This window comes from Cucumis sativus, unplaced genomic scaffold, assembly GCF_000004075.3.
Source record: "Cucumis sativus cultivar 9930 unplaced genomic scaffold, Cucumber_9930_V3 scaffold92, whole genome shotgun sequence".
Classification (NCBI taxonomy): Eukaryota; Viridiplantae; Streptophyta; class Magnoliopsida; order Cucurbitales; family Cucurbitaceae; genus Cucumis; species Cucumis sativus.
In genome coordinates, this window is record NW_022279581.1 from 1 (window position 1) to 26,125 (window position 26,125).

General features: G+C 33.3%; 2 protein-coding genes and 1 pseudogene across 6 annotated transcripts; 2 read left to right on the forward strand and 1 right to left on the reverse strand.

Moving 5' to 3' along the window:
- Positions 1 to 1,121: 1,121 nt before the first annotated feature.
- Positions 1,122 to 5,768, reverse strand: LOC116406366 (annotated as a pseudogene).
- A 12,935-nt stretch (positions 5,769 to 18,703) lies between these two features.
- Positions 18,704 to 25,787, forward strand: LOC116406369 (ras-related protein RABA5a). Of its 5 annotated transcripts, XM_031890086.1 has the most exons (5): positions 18,704 to 18,881; positions 19,385 to 19,445; positions 23,476 to 23,641; positions 23,746 to 24,189; positions 25,309 to 25,787. In XM_031890086.1, exons 4-5 carry the CDS (start codon positions 23,850 to 23,852, stop codon positions 25,641 to 25,643), a joined length of 675 nt encoding a protein of 224 aa, XP_031745946.1. In that variant the 5' UTR covers positions 18,704 to 18,881; positions 19,385 to 19,445; positions 23,476 to 23,641; positions 23,746 to 23,849; the 3' UTR covers positions 25,644 to 25,787. The 5 variants fall into 5 exon arrangements, with proteins under 5 accessions (XP_031745946.1, XP_031745948.1, XP_031745950.1 ...); XM_031890088.1 differs by lacking the exon at positions 19,385 to 19,445; XM_031890090.1 differs by lacking the exons at positions 18,704 to 18,881; positions 19,385 to 19,445 and adding an exon at positions 18,993 to 19,063.
- LOC116406368 (pentatricopeptide repeat-containing protein At5g64320, mitochondrial-like) lies at positions 19,452 to 21,917 on the forward strand. Its single transcript, XM_031890085.1, is given in 2 exon segments — positions 19,452 to 21,713; positions 21,716 to 21,917. Coding segments are annotated over 2 exon segments (2,196 nt in total). The 5' UTR covers positions 19,452 to 19,648; the 3' UTR covers positions 21,847 to 21,917.
- Positions 25,788 to 26,125: the final 338 nt, after the last annotated feature.

Sequence of the window (26,125 nt, forward strand, 5' to 3'; positions counted from 1 at the left end):
TGGTCACCCTATCCCTAAATCCCCATGGCAATTCATTCGTCAGACTACTGATCTGATGGCCAATCGTACCCGTATCCAAATTGGATTTGGTAGGACAATTTCTTCTGGGAAGGATTCCTAGCTCTCTTGTAGTGCTATCCGTATGGCTTTTCCATGGCTATTCAGACTTACTCGCTCCCCTGATATCATAATTGGGATTCAGAATTCTGAGATTTGCAACTTCTTTGAAATCTTAATAACTTGGAATCTAATGAGCGGGCTTCATTATCTCATCTACTATCTACTGTTCGTCCCCGCCTCTCACATGATTCTTAGATCTAGACTCTAGACCCTGCCTCCATGTTTACTGTTAAATCTCTTATGGATGATTTGATGGGATAATATAACCCCATACCAAAGGAGGTTTATTTTGCTATTTGAATGGATCATTTCCCAAAGAAAATTAAAATTTTACTTTGGGAACACAGTCTGGGTGCAATTAACACTGCTAATCATCTCCAACGACGCATGCCCTCTGTGTACACCTCCCCTTCGTGGTGCCACATGCGTCATAAACATACAGAATGGGCTGCACATCTCTTTATGCCTTGTCCTTTTAACTTGCAGTTTTGGTATACCACATTGCAAGCCTTTGGTTGGTCGACTGTCTTTTAATATAAAATGCTTGACAAACTCGCTTCCTTGTTGGCCGGTCATCCTTTTCATGGAACAAAGAAGACGATCTGGTTAGCTATAGTTCATGCTTTTTTCTGAACCTTGTAGGGAGAACGTAATAAACATCTTTTCAGAGATGATCCATCAAGTTTTGACCTATTTTTAGATTATTATACTCTTCTACTGCTTTGTAATTGTGCAAAACCAAGCCACCTTTTAATCATTTGAGTTGTTCTTACCTTGTTTCCAATTGGAAACTTCTATTGTAATCACCTTTAGGTGCTTGGCAATTTCCCCTTTTTACTTTGCAATAAAATGTTTCTAATCTAAAAAAATATTGAGTAGAAATTGGAATAATTTAATTAATCTTTATACAACTTGATGATCCATGTGAAACCTTTGGGATATTAGAAATAATTTTGTATATGAAATTAGATATAAAATTTAAAAACGGTGAACACTTTGGGAACCAAATTGTATATTTACCTTAAAAGAGGGGAAAAAAAGGTTAACTTACCAATTTCTTTGAGGTTCACATCAGGAGCAATAAAAGAATTTTCTTTCATTTTGTTAGTATGAATTTGAAGAATCTGTAAACGGCCATTCTCGTCTGGCAGGCTGATTTCAACCTGAACTTCCAAGCGACCTGGTCTGTAGAAGTTCATGTGCTCAACTATAGAATCATTAACAAAATGCTTCATGGAAAAAAGAGAAAAGCAGTAGAAAGAAACCTTAAAAGGGCTTCATCAAGCAAGTCCTTTCTGTTAGTCATGCCAATAAGTAGCACATTGTTTAATGATTCTACACCATCTATCTGCAAAGAAATTATGCTTCTTAGACATGATATCATCATTGCGATAGAGGAAATAAGTATAAAAGAAGTTCCACCAAATGTACCACAAATACTACTTTGCAACACAAAATTTACACAAACCTTCGTGAGTAACTGGTTGACAATGCTGTCATGAACTCCAGTTCCATCTCTAGTTGATCCCCTTGCCTGAACGCATGAATCAAAAAAGTGAAATGGGCAACTTTTGGCTCAAAACCTTATAATGTATAAACAAATACTAAAATGAAAGAGAAACAGGATTGTCAAATGGGTGAAATCCTGATTACAGTGTGTTCATTTACTATCCTAACGATTGAATTTGATTTATTCTTAGTTTCATCCTGAAAATAAAATTCAGAAGAAAATTTGATTCAATAATAGCCAACATCATGAGCCAGATCTTCATTCTAGCCAACTTAGCTTTTTAAACTATGAGAAGAGTCAAGAAGATCTAACAAATTTCACTTCGGACATTAATTTCTTTGTGAATCTTCAAAATAAAAGAAACAAAGCTATAATATACTCAAAGAAACCACATACCTTACAAATAGCATCAATTTCATCAAAAATTATGACATGCAACTCACTTTGGTCTCCTGTCTTGAGAAAAAGCCATCTTGGAATTAACAAAATTGAAATACGTTTGTTGAAATATCATAATAGCTATATCACCCCAATTACCGTGGGTCCTTTGATCATTCTCAGCATCAGCAAAAAGATCTCTCACATTCTTTTCGGTTTCACCAACGAACTTGCTCAACACTTCAGGGCCATTGACAATCTAAGAAGGTGGAGAAAAACATGTGGGTGAGAGCATGAGAGCAAATGAAACTTGGCTAGACCTCAATATGGTTTATGATAATTCACAGACTATGTAGAAGAAGTAGCATTCAGAGATCATAAAAGATTGACAATGTAAAGGTGTAATTATTACTAAAATTCCAGATGCAGGAAGAAAATTGCACATGCAAAATCAAGAATAAAATTGGCTGAAAAAATTTGGCCATAATGCCTTGGAGGTTTTAGTTCTTATTATCTGTTGCTTTTCATTTTGTCAAACCAGCAACAGTCAACTTCAATAAATAAGTCAGCTTTTCATCCCCGTACTACTAAAATTCAAGAGATCTTATGCATCTAAAGTGGAAATTGAAAAAGATTGTAAAAGAGAAAATAATTTGGATGCTAAACACAGATACTGATATGAGCCTATGATGCAAAAAATACATCAAACATATCAAAAGGTAGAGTTATATATTAACCTTCGGCTCTCTCCCATTCAACATTTTTCCAATTTGACGGGCAATAAGAGTTTTGCCAGTTCCAGGTGGCCCATAAAGCAGCATTCCTTTTACATGTTTAATGCCCAACCTATCGCAGGTATCTGATTAGAAAGCATGATAACAACAACAAAATGATTAATTATCATTATTAGATTCTTACTTGCTGGTCACATGAGGAGGAAAAACACGAGACGCAAAAGCTCTTCGAAATATATCAGCAAACTCCTCACTTAATCCTCCAATGCCAAGTGCTTGAAGATTAAATTCTTTTTGCCTAAAAATGTTACTACTAGCAGCTTCACGTTGATTAACGATCTGCAAAGTGCATGCATATGCATGTGATTAAAAAATTGCTCATCCAACAATACTGCACTCTATAGAGAATGATTATAGACTACTATCACATCAACATCATTAGGATTCTTCCTACACAAACAATAGTAAGCAAAGAAAAAATAGAAAACAAATGTGAGAGAAGCATGGAAAATTTCATTGTGAGAGCATTTAAGCCAACACATCAAAAGCAAGCACCAAGAAAGGTCCAGCCTACTACAATATATTCGACCTTTAGTCAGTAAAAACTATTGCAATCAAATATATCCATAATGAGGTTAGTCTAAGGTTAAACTAGACTCGTCATGATGTCACATCACATAGAAAGAAACTACTGATATTCGTATTTACATTTCTAGACTACAATCCTGTCTTGTTGTGTTAGAAAGAATTACTAAAGCCTGCAGATAAACTCCTATAAAATACAAAAATGCAGGATTGAAAACTTGAAGCTGCTTCATGGATCTAAACGCAGCTAAATTTAAAGAGAGCTACAAGTGTTGGTTGATTAACTAGCACAGGGTAAGGGATGAGAAGAAGAAGACGATAAGCTTACAACGAAATGGGTGCAGTATTCTGGAAAAAAAGTACAAGGAAACAGATGAAATTTCCAGGCATCTACCTTTATTCCACTTCCATTTGATGTTTCAAACACAAAATAGGTATCCTTTGAAATCATCCCTCTTTCAACACTATTGGATGTATCTCGCCCTTCCACAACGGCTTGATTAACTGTGAAGATATAGTTAGTACCATGGAACTCGAAAGAAGCTCTCTGCCTGCCGTCATTATCTGCATGCAAGCATAACCAGAAGGTATCATATAACCAGCAACCTTTGTCTAGAAGGTACCGTAACTAAACACCAAATTAGGAACCAAAGAAAACCTACATTCTAGTTAATCAATTTTGCTGTGGGGGACAAGATATCTGTTAATAAAGTACAAACATTTTTAAAATAACAGATTCATCAAAAAAAAATCTATAACTATCACTTATCAGGGGATGTTTCACATAACATCTGGAATGATATGTCATAAACATAGCACTGTAGAAAACTAATGAATTATAATATTGGGGCTAAGGTAAAGATAATACAATCTACAGAAACAAAAACAAAAAAGAGAAACAAGCAAACAATTAGAAATACGGGTACCAGGAAGAATACCAAGTAACAAGAGCATGCATATCAGTTAAGTTAGGCCTCAAAATTCTACCTGGTTGATAAATCTATTCCTCAATTGATTAGCCAAGAGAACAGCATCGACCTACAAAAATATAAAAAGGAATAAATCCTTGATAATTAATTGCTTGATGATATGCTTGGAAATTATCCCAAGACAGCCATAAATAGTTCAACTTTGACTTCATTCTGCATACCTGTTCACTTTTGGATCCCTTTTTAACAAACTCTAAGTCCAATCTAAGTAGCGCCAGGTTGAAATCATCTGGCGGGATAAATCTATGAAGAGATCATGTAAGTATTATGATTACTGAAATAGATACAAAGAATAAGTGTACGGTATAGACAAAGACCTTGCCACAGATATCTTGTCCCCAGTTGAAACTCTAGCATGACGACGTTGAATAGCATTTAAGGCAATATGGCCACTGCTTATGCTTCCATGAGCAGTAGTTATCAGTTAAGCCCACAAAAAAGAAGAAAAAGAAAATGATAGATAATCCTCAACATAGAATACGCACGAAGTCTCACTTTTAACATAATATTAATGGAATCACCAGTCGCCAATTTCTATAAACACCCCTATATAGCATACTTGAGTAGATAAAAAATGCATTTACGAACAACATTGAACGAGCAGTACCACAAATGTCCAAATATTCATACAGAATCAAGTGGTTTGCTCAATGAACAATTAACAATCCCTAATAATATGGAAGTAGGACAGTTCATGGTCTCATACACTAAAATTAGCCTAAAAAATTGCCCTCGAGACGAACTTGAAACCTCACCAAGCTAAGGATTATGCTCATCGAAAAGATGATGCAAAATGGCGAATTAGAAATAAAGAAAACGTAAAGTACAGCTAAAGAAAAGAACGGGTAAAATTAAAGTAATGAAAAGGATATGAGAGGGAGAGGACAAAGGAATCGCCAACCAAGGCAAGGAAGAGCTTAGTGCCAGGGACGGCATAGTTTTGAAGATCAGAAGCGGAGCAGTAAGCAAGATTAGTGACGGCAAGGTCCTGAGCCGGTGTATTAGTAACGATCATGGTGGCCGGAGCAGTTGACGAAAGGCCGAAGCGACCCGCCATTTTTTTGCGGCAAGGTGTTTAGATCTCTGCGATGAGGGTGGAAGAGAGAATCCGTGAATCTGAGGATTCCAAATTGTGGTATCGTAAATTTGAAGTAGTGCAAGAAAGAAATGAGAAGTTGTAAGAGAAAGCAGAAAAGGAAGGGAGAAAACGAGATCTGGAATGCTAACGGAATTGGAATTGGAAGGTGTGATGGTGTGAATGATGAAGAAACGTAGCGATGGAGAGAAATGGGGAGAAGTTGAAGATGGAACAAGTCGTGGAGAGATGGAAGATCTTGCAATGCAACAAAGGATGTAGAGAATAGAGACCAAAGCTTAGTAGTTAAGGCTTCGTTTTTTAAATTACCAGAACAAAACCTCCTAAGAATTTGGTGTTTTTTCTTCTTTTCTTTTTTGTGTGTAAAGAAAAGCTTTAGCTTTAAAATCAATAAAAGGGTAGAAAATTAACAATGTCCATCCACCATCCACATTTTCTCAAATATTTAAATTTTTCAAATTATGATTTTTTTAGTGCCATCACATATTCTATATTTTATTGAATAGTTTTTTCTTTTCCAAAAAATTATTCAACTCTTCCACAAAATCTTTTACCAATTTCTTCAACTATTTTCTCTAAAGTACCATTTTTCTTTTTCTAATTCTTTCCGTTTTTAATCAATTCAACTATCCTATCATAACTTCAAACTGAACACCAAGAATTTAGAAAAAGGAAAATATGTAGGAGAAACGATATGATTGATGAGAGGTGGAAGAATTGGTTGGGCAGAAGAAAGAGAGGAGTGGCCGCGTTTGTGGTTGAGTAATGTGAAACAAGGTTTTGGTTGAGGAATAGAAGAATTAGAAAAGGAAAAATGGTAATTTACAAGAAATAGTTGGAAAAATTAGCAAAGAAGGTTTGAATAATTTTTTTGAAAAATAAAAAATAATAAATAGGATTTGAAAAGATTATAGAACGTTGGTCTAATTGTCTGCCACCCAAAAATCCAAAACAATCTATTAGTTGGAAATTTTTAATATTTTAGGGAATTCTCGGTCACGCAAAATTTTACTAGTTTTATGAGTTTTAAAAAATGTGCTACTTTTGAAAACGAAAACTAAAAGTGTGTTACTTTTGTCAATTTTCCAATTTTATTAGAAGCATCAACGGAAAACTAAAATATTCTATATACTCTTTGTGTTTCTACATTGCATTTCTCTGTTTCTCACAAGAAGAAAAGAACTTGAGGAACTTTTCACATATTTTATACGTAATTTATAAATACATATCTCAATTCAGTCATCAAACACGTACATAGCATTATCGGTGTTCATGGTTCGTTCCAATATGGAGTTAAACATAAACAAATTGAATTGCTAATTTTTTAAAACTTTGTTTCCTACAATTCACAATTTTTTCTTATATTTTATATTTTCTAAAATACATTAATGGAATTTTTAAAAACTTTGTTTCCTAAAATTCACCTCTCTTTTTACATTAATGTATTTTATATTTTCTAAATGGATTTGTACCTGGTAGCAAAGGAAACTTCCATATTATAGTCTATGTTACACATTTTTTCAATATGGCAAATATGACAACAAAATAAATAAAGATCTAAATCACTTTAATCTATTTTTTAAAATTTAACCTCTCCTTCTCAATTTGCCTTCTCTTTCCTACTCGTAGTTATTTTATAAAAAATATTCCAGTGGTTGAGGATTGTAGCTTGCATAAAAGTGTGTGGTGGAGGATTGTCCCCTGGAAGGTAAAAAACACTCTTCCAACGAAAAACGTAACATAGGGTGGACATATGTGAGTGAGTATGCTAGACCTTCTTAATCACTTGATCCACACAGGAACCAGACCAATCCTAGTCCCCGCTACTTTAGGTGTCATTGTCTAATCAAGTATAACTTAGTCCTTCGGTCTTATTAGTGTTGATGAGAATAACCCCTGAATTCTGGATTCTAGCGCCACTGATTATTTAATTGGTTCCTCTGAACATTTTATGTCTTATATTGCATGTGTCGGCAACGAAACAATTAGAATTGCAGATGGATCCTTGACTCCCATTGCTGATAAGGGGAAGATTTCTCACTGTTTAGGGCTCTTCTTACATAATGTTTTTCATGCATGTGTCCATAATTTCTTATTTGCTTTCAAAAAGCAAGATTATTCATGAGTTAAACTGCAAAGCAATATTCTTACATGATTCTGTCTTTTGAGGACTTGAGCTTAGGGAAGATGATTGACACTGCCCGACATAGTGGGGGACTTTACCTCCTTGATTATGACACTTATTCTAGTAGCATTTCTAGACCAATCTTTTATCTTCCTATTTTTCTACTTCTGAACAAAATTGTATGTTATGACATTTTCGTTTAGGTCATCCTAATTCCCAATATATGAAACATTTATTTCCTTATATTTCTCTAAAATTGATGTATCTAGGGTTTAGGGTTTAGGGCTCTTGTGATGTATGTATTCGGGCTAAACAACATCAGATTTCTTTTCCTTCACCACCGTACAAACCAACCTACCCTTTCACTCTGATTGTGGTTAATTGAGGTGTTTGGTTAAATATTTTTAGTATATCAAAGATAACTAACTAATGTATCTAATTTGAGCATTTAAATTACAATTATGTGAAACTAAATCTAGCATCAATTAAGCATAATTAGTGTACATTGTTGTGGTTTCTAAAGAAGAACTCCAATGTATAAGTTAATGATTATTAATATTATATGAAAATATATGTTGTATTTTTAAGTTTATTTCTCAAATCAATAGTGTATAAGCATATTTATTTTTGAAATCGCAACATCTACTCCGTTTCTCTTCATTCACAGGTCTATAATCAAGTTTAATGGACTAAATTTCTCTAATTGGTTCGAACAAGTCTGATTCCATCTTGAAGTTTGGATCTTGATTTTATACTCTTAAGTGAGAAACTACTGTACTTACTTCTACTACCAATGATGATGATATATTTTTCTATAAAGCTTGGAAATATCAAATAGATTGAGCCCTAATGTTTATGCAAATGATTGTAGTAAACAATATCAAGTCCATAACTATAATACTGAAAATGTCAAGGATTTTATAAAATTTATGAAAAATATGATGAGAAAGCACATTGTTTTGACCCATTTGCTAAATTCCTAGAAAGACATGGTACATGTGCTTAATACATAATGCCAAGAACATCACAACAAAATGGTGTTGCAGAAAGGCATAATCGTACATTAATAAATATGGTTAGAAGCATGTTAATTAATTCGTCTTTACCTATGTCCTTGTGGATGTATGCATTAAGAACGGCTTAATATTTATTAAACAGGGTTCTAAGTAAGTCAGTTCAAAGGCACCTTTTGAATTGGTGGACAAAAAGGAAACCTAGTTTAAGGCACCTGCATGTTTGAGGTTCTCAAACAAAAGTAAGAATTTATAATCCATACGAAAAGAAACTATATTCAAGAACAACCAATGGTTTCTTTATTGATTATCCAAAAAAACCAAAATGGTATAGATTTTATTGTCCTAACCATAGTATGTGAATAGTTGAAAATGAAAATCCAAGGTTCATTGAGATTGGCGTAATTAGTGGAAGTTTATGAAACCACGTAAAGTGGAATTCAAGAAGTTAGGGTGGAAATTCCTTCATCTATAACTTCTTCTCAAGTTTTTGTTCTGTAGTTGTTGAGTTTATGTTAACAATTCACAGGAAGAACAAATTAATGGTCAAACACCACATAATGATGTTATAACAAATGAACCTATAACTGAAGAACCACAAGAAACAAAGTTAGAAAGGTCTGTAAAGTAAAGAAGATCAACTATTTTCGATTATTATGTGGATTATTTGCAAAAGAGATAATTTTATTTAAGTATTAATAATGATCCAGTTTTATTTTCATAGGCTATCAAAGGAGATAATTATGCCAAATGGTTAGATGCGTGAAGAAGAGTTAAAAATCTATGAATGATAATAAAGTATGGGACTTTGCATAATTGCCTAAAGGAAGTAAATGAGTTGAGTGTAAATGAGTCTTTAATTAAGACCAAACGTGATTCAAATGATAAAATTGAACGACATAAGGCTAAACTTGTTGCAAAAGTTATACTTAGAAGATGGCATTAACTACAAAGTGACCTTTTCTCTTATCTCGAAAAAGGACTCATTAAGAATTATTATAACTTTAGTAGCTCATTATTATTTCGAGTTTCATCAAATGGATGTGAAAACTGCATTTCTAAATGAGAATTTAGATGAAGAAGTGTTCATAGATCAACTAGAAAGTTTTATGGTTGAAAGAAAGGAATATATAATGTATAAATTAAAGAGGTCAATATATGGACTTAAACAAGCTTCAAACAATGGTATCGTAAGTTTAATGATAACATCACATCTTTTGGTTTTAAAGAAAAAATCATTGGTCGATGTATATACCTAAGAATTAGTGGGAGTAAGTTTATAATTCTTATTTTATATGCTTACTTACAAGAGAACTGATCATCTTGAGGTGATTGGATATTTAGATTCATATTTTGTCGGGTGTGTGGATACACAAAAATATACTTTTGGCTATTTGTTTCTATTAGCTCAAGGAGCAATTTCATAGGAAAGTTCAAAGCAATCTATCGTCGCTACATCCACTATGGAGGTTGAATTTGTAGCATGGTTTGAAGCTATATATAGTTTATGGTTTATGGTTATAGAACTTTATCTCAGGACTTGGAATTGTCGACAGTATTGTCAAGCTGCTGAGAATTTATTGTGATAATTCTGCAGCAATTTTCTTCTAAAAAAACAAGTATTTTAAAGGTGCTAAACATATGAAATTAAAATACTTTGCCGTTAAAGAGGAAGTTCATAAACAAAAGGTGTCACGAACACATTAGCATTAAACTTATGATTGCAAATCCACTTACTTAAGGATTGCCACCAAAGACATTCAATGATCATATTGAACGTATGAGCATTAGTAGATATCATTATCGAAATCACATTATGTTATTTAACACTTCGAGCTCATTTATTTATTGTTTCTAATTGTCCATAGTTCTATTCTTATGATTAGTATATACATAAATGAATTAAGTGAATCAAATAGGACACCGTCTTTGATAAAGACACTTATTGTTGGACTGTTATTGTTTATCTTTATTGTAGATCATGTTAAATCAGGAACAATTTCAGTTATATATGGAATGGAATATGTTAATGCAATGATGTATGATCACCATGATTTTTTAGTAGTTTTTTTTACTTGACATGATGTATTATGAAGTTTAATTTTTTATTTATTTGCGCATTATGTTTATGACAATGAATGGTAAATAATGTCAACGAGCCAAGTGGTAGAATGTTAGATTTATTTTAAATATAATATTATTATTAAGGGATAGTTGCAAATTTAGCATTTAGATTCAAAATAATTAAGTATACAGCAACATTTTAAAAATTTTACAAATATAGCAAAATTTGTCAAATTCTATCAATGATATAAGTCTATCATCAATAGACCATGTTGCAAATATTGGTTTATCACTGATAGACCATACGAAGTCTATCAGCGATATAAGTCTATCAGTGATAATTTTGTTATATTTGTAATTTTTTTAAAAATATTGCTATATTCTTAATTATTATTTATAAACTGGTGATCAATTGCAATTTTTATCTATTATTAATGTGACCCATGTGCATTATATGCTATTTTATCTTTTTTGAGTCTATTATTTTAGGATAATTGTAATGGATGACCATTTGAAGAATAATAATTAAGGATATAGCAATATTTAAAAAAATTGCAAATATAGCAAAACTATCGCTGATAGACTTGTATCCGTGATAGACTCGTATGATCTATCAGTGACAGACCAATTTTTACAACATGATCTATCAGTGATAAGACTCTATCATTGATAGATTTTAACAATTTTGCTATATTTGCAATTTTTTTTAAATGTTGCTAATACTTAATTATTTTGAATTTAATTGCTAAATTTGCAACTATCCATTATTTTATTAGGCTCATCAAATAAAAAAAGACAATGCTCTAATTAAACACCATGAGAGGTAGTGTCTATAAGTGGAACCTTAGAGATTGATCTCTCGCTGCTCATTGAAGTAGCTAGTTCACTCTTCCGTCAAGAAACCTAATTAAGTTCTAAAGGAATGTCAAAACGTAATCCTTAGAAGATCATTGGTGGATGAAAGTATGTTATTTATCTAACTAAATTTAATTTGTGAAAACCATTTAGTTCAAAGGATATTAACATTTATTATTTTATACAATGTTAAAGTTTTATTGTATAGTCATGAAAATAAAACTTACATAAATGGTATGTGATCGAACATGTAGAGTTGCATTGTTCCATAAATGAACATGTTTTTTAGAAAATAAATAACTTGAAGAATAGACGCGACTATTCGAATGATCATGAATAATCTATAAATACACATTTTACTCAAATTGTTTCAAAGTATTATTTTTCGTCATTATTTTACCCTCATAAAATATTACTTTTTTTTGTAAGCTTGTTCAAATTTGATTTATTTCCACGAAGTATAGTTTTCGAACCTTTGGAATGGGGTGGTTGTTTCTATAAGAAAGTTAATCTAATCATGAGAGACATTACTCATAAAACATAGTCATAAATTGTGTTAAGAAAGAATGTGAATGGTGATTCGTTTTAGATTCTTTTTTAAATATCTAAATTTTTATTTTCTAATTTATTTTTATGATATTATTCATATAACAAGACCTTGGTTATGTCTAGATCAACGAAAACGGCCACTAAGCAGACCCGCAAAGATGCACGCAGGATTGGATGAGTGACCTGCAAGAACCACTTTGCGATCCAATCCTTAGCTCTACTTCATCCACGGCTAGCACACACATACCGTTAACAACCCTTTTCCCTACACTTTTCAAATATAAATTAAGACAAAGATAAAAATGCACGAAGTGGGAAATGCTGTACTAAATAATAATGATAAGAAGAAGATCCACACGTCTGGTGTGGGGCGCCATTTCCTTCAACTTTCCTAGAAAGGACGATAGAACTAAAGAAAACAAAAACAAAAATGGGACGCTTATTTTTCTTTCATAGAAATGTTGACCACTTCAAGCCCAATTTGGTGACAACAAGTCAACATTTTAAAACCCCTTACAGAGTTTGTGAAGACCAAATTAGCCAAACAAACAAAACAGAGATCTCTAATTGATGGACGACTTTGAGCAAGTGCTGAATCTCTTCGATTCTTTTTGGTTCAAGCGTAAATCTTCAACAAACACCCCTTTCCAAGCAAAGAAATCGCCGGAGCCGAGTCAAGGAGGAAACCTAGGGGAAGAAAAACGAGGGGGCGGAAAATAGGAGCCAATTGGAGCTGGAATTTGAAGAGCTAAAAGGGTTCATGGATTTGGGATTTGTTTTCTCCGAGGAGGATAAAGGTTCGATCTTGGCGTCCATAGTTCCTGGATTGAATTGGCTAGGAAAAAGGGAAGAAGAAGAAGAAGAAGAACAAAAGTTGTGTGGTGAAATTTCTAGGCCTTATCTTTCAGAAGCTTGGGAGACTATGGAGGAAGAAGAGGAGGAGAGGAGGAAGAAGAAAAGGTGGAATTGAAGAAGCCATTGATGATGAAATGGAGGTTTCCTTCTAATGAAATTCATATGAAAGTTAATCTCAAATGGTGGGCTCATGCTGTTGCTTCAACTATTAAATGACTCTACTCTAATTTTTTTCTTCATACTTTTGTTAGGTATAACAGCGATTCAACTCCAGTTTTTAGGGAGTAAGGTCATCTAATTTATTCTTCTATCTCGTTTTCTCAATTAAATTGTAAGTGTTGATTTTTTTTAATCTCAAAGTTTGGGATACTGAAAGCTAATGTGTAATGTATATTCAGAAATTGCTTGGAGCTTCTTGCTTCTTTCTTACGATTCTGCTACTTGAACATGTGGTTTAACAATAATTCTGGAATTGTACAGAATTAACTAAAAAGGAGTTGTGATAAGGATAAAGTAGAACATGTATTATATTTCGACGAGCATACAGAATACTATTAATTGGTAGAACAGAATCCAAGTCTTTAGAAAGAAAAAGAATGATTAACTTTTTGTATTATCTTTTACATATAAACGCGTTTTAGTTTTCTTTTTTCTTTTTCTTTTTTAATAATAACTATATAACGTTGGTCACGTATAATTTTCATTTTTAAAAATATTTCATGATTGTTATGTCTTATTTGTCTAAAAAGGAGAAGAATATGTCTTGTTTGTACTAAATAGTCAAGACTTTTGTGACTTGTATAACCATGTTACCTTTGGGGTTGCAAACTTAGAGAACAAATCTCTTTACTCAACTGATTTATTGCACTCTGTTTCTTGAGATTCAATACTTAAATTTTGTCCATTTTATACTACTTGTCAATATTTGTATACTTAAACCTACCGATATTTTGTTCCAACCCCCACAAGTGTTTAAGAATGAATACTACATTATTAATTTTTCTCATTCACAGAGATTGATGACCATTTTATATCTCAAATTTGTATTTCATTCCTAGTTTCTAGGCCTAGTTTACAGACACATTTATAATTGTAGAAGTCAATAAGTGATTGATAACTCCTATCATTTAGCTTTGTTTAGGTGGTTGTTAGTTTATAGACTACCATTATGACTGACTAATATAATAGCCTTTTATCACGATCAAAAGTGTATAAGTGGAAGTGTTTTATTGTCACGCCTTACCCTACACGCATCCTGAACCTTGCTATGTGGCACACGATGGGACTTGAGCAGCCTTGGCGCTTCATGTGAATTGCCAGAATGCTCACTTGAGTCCTTATACTTAAACTTAAACTTTATCGAGCAACGAAAAAATTATTAAACTTCAAATAGAACTAATAAACAAATCATTTCTTATTACTTGAACCAAGTGTTCTACAATTACACTTTCCTTTCTTTTCGTACCAGAGTTAAACCTAAACTTAAACTTAAATCTAAACGTCTTGCTTAGTTCTCACAAAGTTGAGATGCATCTCTTTCAGTACAAACAACAAAAATAATTTCTTACTTACATAAGTTACAAAATAAAAGAACTTAGATTGCTTGTTCAGCTTCCACATGTAGCAACTCATCTTAGCGTTCCTTACTTGGCCAAAACACATAATCACCTAGGGAGGGAATGTTGGAATTTTTTGTTCTAAAACTCGTAGTTTGTAATCATATTCTGTTCAATAAAGTTGTTATTGAAAAATTGAATATTATAATTGTAAATCCAATAAACTAAGTCCTGAGACTATTTCTGAAGTAAACTTGAACTTTATGTGGAGAGATAAATGTGGATCAAGTTCGAGTATATAGCCTAAATTTCTATAGTATATGAATAATGGTTGGACGCCTTATTTAGAGAAATTATGGGTGTGACCCGCTTTGTAGTAAGTACAAACGAAATGATCCTGAATCGTTCATGTGGAGACATGAAAGTGGGGGCATCCTATGTAAAGTGTTTACAAAAGACTGAACCATGAAATAGTCACCTTTTACGTTATAACACCGTTTACTGTTTAAAACTAACTATCTCCATTATTGATGACCTAGGTAAACTTAATCTTAATCATGAGCTAACTATGAACTCCTGTTCACACGAGATTATCTTTAGATCTGCATAGGTGAAGGTAGCTCATCAGCGTTGATCCAACAAGCCTCCCATTTTAGAGGTAAGATCGGGTGGATAGCTGAGGACATAGTATGCAAGACGGAATTCACTCCTACCCGTTTTAGGGTTAGTAGATAGGTTGTTCTCTTCCAAGTCTTGAACAAGGGGTCTCACCCTCTCATTGGCCGAGAGGGATTAAGTTTATAAGTTGGACCTTAAACCAATTGTTTAATAGTGGATTAGTGAGACTTGCAAGATGTAGTCTTGGGGTAAAATGATGTTTTGACCCAACTAAGGTTACGAAAAACCACAAGATAAATTTATTGATTATGGTTTTATCAAATGGACGCAATATATCTATAGTGAGGGGAGTGCAACTACGAGACTTTAGTGGAATAATCTGTTAGTTAACGAATGTTCATTAACTCGGTCTAAAAGAGTTTAGTCAATTAATCTTGAATCGTTGGAGCCTATGATCTATAGGTCCATTAGGTTTCCCTGCTAGCTCATATGGAATAAACTTATAACAGTGTGATGGAATAAGTCGAATTGTTCGAATTTAAAGAAGAGAGAGAAACCGACAAGTATATGTGATATAGCCGTCGGATTTCATATTAGAAATAGAGATTTATGTTTAAATGAGATTTAAATACTATGAATATGAATACAGATTCATACTAAGAAGCTCGAAATTGATGAAAATGGTCAAAGTTGTAAAAAGTCAAAATGTTGATTTTTTTACTTCGAAAAATCAAACTTTGATTGGCCTTATATTCAAATGTGATTTGAATTTTGAAAAAATGAACGTGGATTTATGCTCGGGAGGTCAAAACTAGTCAACAAAACAAAATGGTAAAAAGTCAAAATATTGACTTGAAAGGTCAAATGACCCTTTTACCCTTGGACTAAGTTAGTGGAAAAATCCAACTTTTTGTTGGATAATCCACGAACACCTAGTGGGATACGTGGCTACATGAGATGTAGACACCAAGCCCAATAAGTTCCACTTATTGTTAGTGGATTATTATGTGTTGAGATTTGACTAATTAATTACATGCAAAATTGCATGTAATTAGGTTATAAATAGGGTTTTTTTCATCTATGTTAAAAACTTTTGCCCTTTTCAAGTAATTTTGGAAATTACAAAATCATTACTCTCCAAAATCTCAACCAAAATTCTACCTTCCAATTTTCATACATCTCCCTTAGTTCCTTCAACTAATTGGTCCCACAACCTGGTTCTAAATCCGAAGATTAGCGGGTCATCTTTAGTGGTTGTCTTGGATTAAGTTCGTGAGGAGATATCAAGGATTTCAGAAAGCTTCAAAGGTATATTTTCTTCTAATTAGGGTCTTTTCAAGCATGTTTATCACTAAATAGTTTAGTTGCATATAGAGTAAAATTGATCAGTATTTTCCTCTGTGTTTGTATGCTTTCCATTATATGGTATCAGAGCATGCTAATTTTACTCAATTGCATATGATGGGTGTGTAATTTATTTGATAAGTTATGGTTGAACTAAAATGGATATATTATGATTTTGGGTGAATTGTAAAATCATAAACTTGTCATTTATTATGTTGAATAAGAAGTTTTGAGACCAATCACAAATTGCCACATCATTTATTAAGTTAATGATGAAAAATACAAATAATTAAATTTGAGACTAATTAAAATTGACATGTGCCCCAAATTAAAAAAAAATTGAAAAAGAAACATAAATTTGGCTATTCTAATAATGCCACATGTTTTCATCTTAATCGTTGGATTAAGTTAATCATTTTGGTTCAATTAAATATTATTTACTTGGACTAAGTTCAATTAAGCTAAAAAATAAGTTTAATTGAGCCCAAAAACTAAATATAACATAAATCCATATGGTTAAGCCCATGGGTCTGGTCCATCGATCAACCAGGTTTAAGCCCATAAAGCCCACTAATGAACTCTATAAATAGAAGAATTATTCTCATTTGTAGGGGTTGAAAATTTTTTACTCCAGAAGATCTAGAGAGAATTCTCCAAGAGCAGACTCCCTAACTCCTGAAGTCGACCATCCTCGAAGATTGAAGCTCTTTGAAGATACAAACTTTTGGAAACTCCTGAAGTCGACCATCCTCGAAGATTGAAGCTTCTTTGAAGATACAAACTTTCTTCCAAGACTCCAACTTCAAGAACATCACGTGCTTCGCTTCCTCAAATCAAGCGTAAGTATTCAACCAACTTGAAAAACATCACGTGCTCCGCTTCTCCAAATCAAGCGTAGACGTTCAACAAACTCCAAGAACATCACGACAAGTCAACTTGATATCCTTGACTTATGATATCAAGGATCGTGTATCATAAGTCATTATAATTTGTTTTGATAAAAATGAAAAAGATATAGAAAAATGTAAAGGTATACATTAAACTCATAAAAGTGAAACAAATTAAACATTAAATAATCCTAAATATAAAATAACAAGAAACAAATAAAAATGGTTTAATCTGATTTAAAATTATAAAAAAGAAATAAGATAAAAAATAAGATTTTTTAAAAAAATATAACAAACCGACAAAATATTTCCACTATAGAACAATTTTGAAAACATAAAAGCACATAGGTCCACAATCGAAAATACAAAAATGCCTCAATTAACACGCCATTAATCGGCCACATGCATGCATGTAATTCTTCTTCTAAACAATCATGATACACGATCTTATAGGAAATGATTCACGATTGTGTAGGTAGTACCAACACCAACCACATGTGTGCGTGTAATTCTTTTTATAGACGATCATGATATGCAATTGTGTAGGAAATTAAATAATACACGAATGTGTAGTTCTTTTTAATGATGAAAAATATGTTTCAAATCTAAATGATTGTGTTGACCATGCTAAACGATCACATGTTAAACGATTGTGTTGACTAGGTAAACGATCATTTAGACCATATCAAAGTGATATTTAAACGATATCGATATTTTGGAAGAGGAGTTGTATGAAAGAAAGAGAAGAGTTGAAAAAAGGAAGAAAAAAAAGAAAAAGAATAAAAATAGAAGAAAGGAAGAAAGAAAAAGAAAGAATAAAAATAGAAGAAATAAAATGTTGAAGATGAATTGAAGAAATGTAAAAGAGAAAATGAATAAATGACGAAGAAGAAGAAAGAGAAGCAACGAATCGTCTGCAATATCAACGACAAATCTAAGATTTATGAAAAATTTCTATAGACTCGTGAACTTTTTGATTTTGTTATCCGAACGGTAAATATGTTAGTGTTTTATTATATTTATAAAAATTAACAAAAAAAATGCAAAGAAATATGATAATGCAAATTAAAGATTGAATAATTCTAGATATTGTAAAAAATGAGTTATATCAAAACAAAGATGATATAAAACTGAAAATTCGAAATTAAAAAATAGAGAGAATTTGAGTCTTGATTTTGTTAGATAGAAAATGTCACAAGTAAGGACGGTATTTCGATTGAATCAAAGTGTATTAAATCACATAATACAAAGAGTACAAAAATACAAAATATTTAAAGAAAGAAAGAAAGGGTTAGAGAATGGTTTGGTTTGTTATTGGGCCATTATAGCGTTGATGGGCCAGAGTGATGCATCCCCCTTTTGCCAGCTTCTATTGAATCCCAAATTGGAAGGCCGAAGTCCCTTCAGATTTATTACTGTTTCTGCTTCCTCTTCATCAATTTTCCGTTTCGAACAAATCACGATTCACATTCATTACTGCTCATTGCTGTTCCCTTTCCATTATCCCACCAAACTGATGAGCGTTGACGAAGCTGCTTCTTCTTCTTCTCCTCCTCCTCCTCCTCCTCCTCATTTCCATCCCTACCCTCTCCTCTCTTTTCAGGTATTTCCATTCACTTTTTTCTCCTCTTTCACCCTTCACTTCCTCTTCCCTGCTCTGATCACTACAAATTTATTTCAAATTTCAGCACCAGCTTCTCCCATTGTTTTACTCCGCCAGATTCCACCTTCATTTCCTCCAAATCTAACACCCCTTTTTCCCCCCCTCTCATTTCTCAAGAACTAGTAAGATTGGAGTTTTGGGTTCTTTTTATTTCTTGTTTATTTCTTGTTCTCTGACTTTTGCTTTCTGCGAGTCTGGCTTTTGGTTGATATTGGAGGGAAAGATTGTTGTTGGTTTCAAATGGAGTAATTGATTTATGGAAATATCTTTTGATTTTGTGCTCGATTTTGGGTGTGAACTTTCTGTCCCCTTTATTGATTGTGCTGTTCTACTCCAACCTTATTATGATTTACGGGTTTCGGTGCCATTCTCAGGACTCCTCTTTATTTTCTTTTACTTTTTTTGTCTCTCATATATTCTTGAATTCGATTTCTTCATTGTAGATAGGGGAGAGTTGCATCTTTAGGTGGAATTTGACTTCCTGAAGGATCCAAATTTCAGAAGGTAATTTCTAAGCTAGTCTGGTTTTATAGAGTTCTATTGGGGCTTGGCCGATGGCTTTTTATCCAAAGGAGTACTTGAGGATTATCTTTTCAAGACTGTTTTAGTTGGAGATTTAGCTTGCGGAGTAATTGAGACTTTTTTTTTTCAAGATTTGCTAGAGACTACCCTAATTTGAAGTCAACCACCTGAACTATCTTTTATTAATGTTTAGTTCTTTCAGAAACATTGTTAAACGGACCAAAAGTCTTAGTTCATCGGAGTCTAAGATCATTATTCTTTTTGAGAATTCTTGCAAAGCAAGCTTTTTAGCTGGGAATATTGGAGATGGTAGTGATCCAATCAAGATGAATGTTGAATCAGAACCTGCAACTGAATGGGAGAGTTTACTTGAACCTTTTGATCTCACAAAGCTTAGGAAGTCTCACATTCTAATTACTCCTGTTCAACTTTGTAAACTGCTTGAGCTCCCACTTGATGTTCCCACATTGTTGGAAATATTTGAACGGGTGGGTGGCCAGAAGGGCTATTGCCATACATTTGATGTATACTATGTGTTTATAAATAAGCTTGGGGCAATTGGAAAGTTCAAGCTTATAGATAAACTTTTAATGCAGATGAAAGAAGAAGGGATTGTTTTTCGAGAGTCCATTTTCATGATAATTATGAAACATTATGGAAAAGCTGGACAACCTGGACAAGCAATTAGATTGCTCCTAGATATGAGGGCTGTCTATTTATGTGAACCAACTTTCAAATCTTATGATTTAGTTTTGGAAATACTTGTGACCGGTAATTGCCCACAAGTTGCTACAAATGTTTTCTATGACATGTTGAGTAAGGGTGTCTCTCCCACTGTTTTTACTTTTGGCATTGTGATGAAAGCTCTCTGTATGTTTAATGAGGTTGATTCTGCATGCTCACTCCTTAGAGATATGACAAAGCATGGATGTGTACCCAATTCTATTGTTTATCAAACTTTAATACATGCACTATCCCAAAAAAACCAAGTTAGTGAAGCCTTAAAGCTTTTGGAAGAAATGTTTGTTATGGGATGCATGCCTGATGTTCAAACTTTCAATGATGTTATTCATGGCCTCTGCAAGGTTAATAAAATTCATGATGCAACAAAATTGGTTGATCGAATGCTTCTTCGAGGTTTTTACCCAGACAATATGACGTATGGTTTTCTGTTGCATGGTCTATGTAGGATTGGAAAACTCAATGAAGCAAGAAAAATATTGATCAAAATCCCTTGTCCAAACAATGCAATCCTCAATACTTTAATCAATGGGTACGTTATGAGTGGACAGCTTAAGGAAGCTCAAAGTTTTCTTAATGAGACTATGATAAATTTTGGTTTTCAGCCTGATATTTTTACATACAACATCTTGATGCATGGTCTCTGCAAAGAGGGGAGTCTTAGTTTTGCTCGTGATTTGGTCAATGAGATGTCGAGGAGGGGTTGTGAGCCGAATGTGATCACATACGCGATACTGGTTAATGGGCTTTGTAAAGCAGGGCTTCTTGAAGAAGCTGGACTTGTTTTACATGAGATGTCAGCAAGGGGATTGACTATAAATTCAGTTATATACAATTGCTTGATATGTGCTCTATGTAGGAAAGAGAAGGTTCATGTTGCTTTAAATCTGTTGAGTGAAATGTGCACGAAAGGGTGCAAGCCTGACTTGTTTACGTATAATTCTCTAATCTATGGATTGTGCAAGGTTGATAGGATTGATGAGGCCTTCAGGTTGTTTCATAATATGTTATTGGATGGTGCAGTTGCCAACAATGTGACTTACAATACACTGATTCATGCACTTTTAAGGAGGGGTGCATTCCAAAAAGCACTCACACTTGTTAATGATATGTTATTTAGAGGATGCACTCTTGATAAGATTACTTACAATGGTCTGATTAAAGCATTTTGCAAAGTTGGTAATATTGAAAAAGGATTGGAACTATATGAGCAAATGATAATGGATGGACTTGGTGCTGATACTATATCGTGTAATATTATGATCAATGGGCTCTGTAAAGTTGGAAAAGTGGACAACGCATTTGAATTTCTAAGAGATGCAATCAATCGAGGTTTTGTGCCTGACATAGTTACTTATAACAGTGTTTTAAATGGACTTTGTAAGGTTGGACGCATCAAGGAAGCTTTAAATCTATTTGATAGATTACAAGTTGAAGGTGTTCGCCCCGATGCTTTTACCTATAACACTTTTATCAGTTGGCAGTGTAAAGAAGGCATGGTGAATGATGCTTGTTTTTTTTTTATAGAGGCATAGAAAATGGTTTTGTACCCAGTAATCTTACTTGGAATGTGTTGGTCTATACTTTGTTAAAACAAAGTAACCAGGAGAATAATTTTTTTGTGTTAGACGAGTTATGGTGATAAGATGTACTTGTGAAATAATTTTTCACTTTAGATATTTCAGTTTCTTCTTGTGAAGCATACATTTTGCAGAAATTTTAAAAATGTTAGTTTTAGCGAATTGGTGGCACCCTGAGAAACAAAATGGAGAATCATGAGGCTTAATTTCTTGTCGCTTGATTGAATAAGTTTTGTGCATGTTCATACCTCATTCAAATAGGCTTGATTGAGTTTCTTACTTCACTGTTTTGCTCATGTGCTGGTTCGTTTGCATATATTATGGTTTGATAAGTTAATGTGTTTACTTGGTGTGGTTACTTTTGTTTACCTTTTTTTTTCTTTTTTAAATGCAAGAAACAACAGAAACTTTTCAACACAAAGCTCTTCTGATTAACAGAAAGATTAGAATTGCACCTTGAGCACCAATCATTACATTTTTACATGATCTTGAAGAGGATTTGCGACATAGATTCTTCTATTTATTTTCCACTTCAATTACCATAACAAGAAAAAACTATTCTTAAATGATCACAAGATCTTCCCCTCCTTTTAAAAAATGATAACTAAGAACATAAAGGATGTGGGTGATACTATTGGTTGGAAAAGCTATTGAAAGGAAAGGGGGATTCTTTTCTCACATGTTGCCACAAAAAACGAGCAAGTAGGGGAAAAATCTGATATTGTGGTTGTGCTTTGTTGTCTTCTTTGCTCAATTGCTTATTGATTCATAATGAGAGATCTCCTTAAAAACCCTGACTCGATGCCACATGAAATTGTGTAAATTAATATCTGTGGTTTGGTTGTAAAGAGACTGCAATTGTCGCAAGTTGTTTATCATTTATTTATTTATTTTATTATTTTCTTTGCTTTTGTGCATATGGCAACGTTTCACTTGAGCAAGTCATTCTTTGCTGATGTGAAAATCTTTGTTGTTTCGACTCTCTAAAACCACTTTCCAAGTTGATATTCATTATCAAGAGTCAGCCTAGTGCCTTCTATCAACTTAGACTGCAGAAAATAATAATTATAAATTTTTCTTATCTATGTTGGGTGATATTCGTTATATTTTCAGTTTATATTGGTTTATGGATGATAAAATTGGGTTGGTGGTCCACTGGCCACGTGCAAATGTATCACAGAATTGAATTTGAACTTGCTTGGAGCTAGTATCAATATACGTAGATTGGTCCATCGGATGATGTGCAATATACTTAGCATCAGCATAATTTAATTATTTAAAAATGTTGTGATGCAGTTACTCATCTGTCCTAGAAATTGGATGGTTGATACACCTGGCTACTTAGCATCATGATGTTGATTATTAAAGGCATTACCGTTTCTGTGTCTATACTTTTATGAAAATGATTATTTTGACAATTATCATCCTTATCGTCATCTAGTTTCTTAGTGTAATACCTTTCATTATTGTATTACTGTTTGTTATCAAATGTTCAGAGTTGTAATTTGCTTCTGTTAAAATGTTGCAACAATTTACTGTGCATACTTTCTTCTCACGCTATCTTCCGAAAGAAATAGCAGCACCCATCAAAATTATTTCCTCTCCTACGTCTTTAGATTTTTTGGTTAATTGTACTTTTGTTTTAGATATAAATTTCTCCGTACATTTGTTTTGGTTCTTGGAATGGCCAGGCTGGGTTCGATATTGAGAAAGCACCAGAATTTTTTACTCGATCTGTTGAAGCTAAGGCGGATTGACACAAGATTATATTCTATTTCCCTTTTTGTTTCCTTCTCACTTCACCAGCTATTAGCTTCAGAATATTGGTACTCTCAGATTCTTTCCTTACTCCATCAAGTAAGTACTCACACAATATCTCTGGCATATTTTATACCTTTCCTTCCTTTCAAGTTTCCTCTGTCTCTTATATTCCTGAATTCTATTTCTTTGATTCTGAGTAGGGAAGAATTGCATCCTTAGGTGGAATCGACTTGCTGAAGGACCCAGAATTCAGAAGGTATTTTGAAACTATTATGGTTCTATAGAGTTCTGTGAGGCTTGGGCAATGGCTTTTTATTCCGAGGAGGAAAAAACTGAAGATTATCTTTTCAAGATTGTTTTAATTGGTGATTCAGCCGTGGGAAAATCAAATTTGCTCGCTAGATTTGCTAGAGATGAATTTTACCCTAATTCCAAGTCAACCATTGGAGTGGAGTTCCAGACCCAAAAGATAGAAATAAATGGAAAGGAAATCAAAGCTCAGATATGGGATACAGCTGGTCAAGAGCGATTTAGGGCCGTTACATCTGCATATTATAGAGGAGCTGTTGGAGCTCTCCTCGTATATGACATTAGTAGGCGTCAGACCTTTGACAGCATTGGAAGATGGCTGAATGAACTTCACAGTGAGTATTACAAAGATGTTATCTGATGTTTCTTGATAATAAAATCTCCAATACTAAATTGTCATGCCTTTTTATTTGATTTTCAAGTTATTGAACTGGTTTACTTCTCATTATTCTGTCATTTGTATTACCGTTTCCTTTTTGTGAATGTGGTGTAGATAGTATCTTATGATGAAAAAAATTAAGAAACAGTAATTTCCTTTCTGCATGAGTGTTGGAACTTTTAGAAGGCTTCAAAGATTTTTATTCTATAATTTGCCTTCACCAGATCGTATTCTGGAAACAGTAGAATTTTCAACAAGGAAGAAAGTCTTAAGTAATGAAGGGTCATAAGTTCGAATTTCCTCGAGAGCTGCATCTGAATTGGAAATGTAAAACAAAAGGAGAAAAAAACATTATGTAAAGTTTCTTGGTTGTAACTATATCGTTACAGTGTTGAGTGAACACTGTTAAAGGCTCAAGCATTTGCCAATTTTTTTGTTTGATGTTTCTCTATGCCTAACTTCTTGGATCAGTTTATCTCTTAGTTTCTTAAGGGACTCTCTCTAAGTTTCTTGTGGTTCTCAGTTGAAGGGTTTCATCTTTTTGGCCTGTGTTCTTCGGTTGTTGGTTTGTCTCCTTTTTTTTCTTTTTTTTTTTTGTATTTGAAGATGTATTTTGGAGCAATATTTTCTTTTTATCATATAATTTTTTTGGGGAAAAATGCCTTTTTGGTCTAGTTTTTATTTAGACCCTAAATATTAAAATGTTATGCATTTAGTCCTTAGATTTGATTTTGGTTTCAGTTTAGTTCCTAAGTATCAAAATTACAATTTGAAACCTAGCCACCTAGGGGACTAAATTGAAATCAAACTCAAATCTTAGGATTAAATAGTAACATCACTCAAATCTTATGATTAAATACGTAACCTCACTGATATCTTATGATTAAATATGTAACATTTGAAACCTAGGATTAACTAGAAGTTAGACCCAAAACTCAGAAACTAAAAGACATTTTCCCCAAATTTTTGTTCTTTTTTGTTTTCCTTTAAATTAAAAGGGCTCAAGAAATAGGTTGCATCTGTGCCTTTTTTTATGACCTAAAAGGACTGATTGGGTAAATCTTTGATTGAACAGCTCATTCTGACATGAACGTAGTAACCATACTGGTTGGCAACAAGTCTGATCTCAAGGATGCTAGAGAAGTACCAACTGCTGAAGGCAAGTCTTTGGCAGAAGCTCAGGGTCTGTTTTTTATAGAAACCTCAGCCCTCGATTCTTCGAATGTGACAAACGCATTTCAGACAGTCGTGAAAGAGATCTACAACATATTGAGCCGAAAAGTAATGATATCTCAAGAGCTTAAGAAGCAGGATGTGAGCTGGATGGAGAATGGAAAGACTACTGTAGTTATACAGGGAGAGGACCAAGTAGAAGGAGAGCCCAAAAAAGGTGGGTGCTGCTCATCCTAGTAATTTACATATTGGAATCTGTTCTTTCATTTATTCTGCTCATTATATAGCATCATTTGCTTAACAACTTCCACATGTATCTTCTTCTCCATCTTGTTGAGTTTTCTTCAGTCGATGAATCTGCTCTCTCTATGTTTTTTCTTCTGCAATTCTGGTAACATTTGATTTGATGCGTTCTCGCATGACTGATGGATTAGAGAAACATGGGGGAATTGAAAAATGTAAATGTGACCTGAAAGGGTTTAATTTTCAAAAGTAATATTTTTTACCTCTGTTCAAATTTATGCTCAAAATCCTGTCTGAGCTTCTAAAGAATATCATTCCAACATCATCATTGTATGGTTCATTATTCTCAAACTTTTATCTTATGTCGTCCTCTGAAGAATATTCATTGTAGTACTTGAAAGCAAGTATAAGTTATTAGATTGATACGATTTGGTAAAGGAATCAGGTCTTCCAATGACTACTGTTGTCTGGTTAAG

Bases quoted from the DNA above. Each gene is read 5' to 3' on its own strand.
- LOC116406369 (XM_031890086.1), top strand. From the start codon at position 23,850: ATGGCTTTTTATTCCGAGGAGGAAAAAACTGAAGATTATCTTTTCAAG. The intron at 24,190-25,308 runs GTGAGTATTACA...TTGATTGAACAG, and splicing joins ATGGCTGAATGAACTTCACA to CTCATTCTGACATGAACGTA.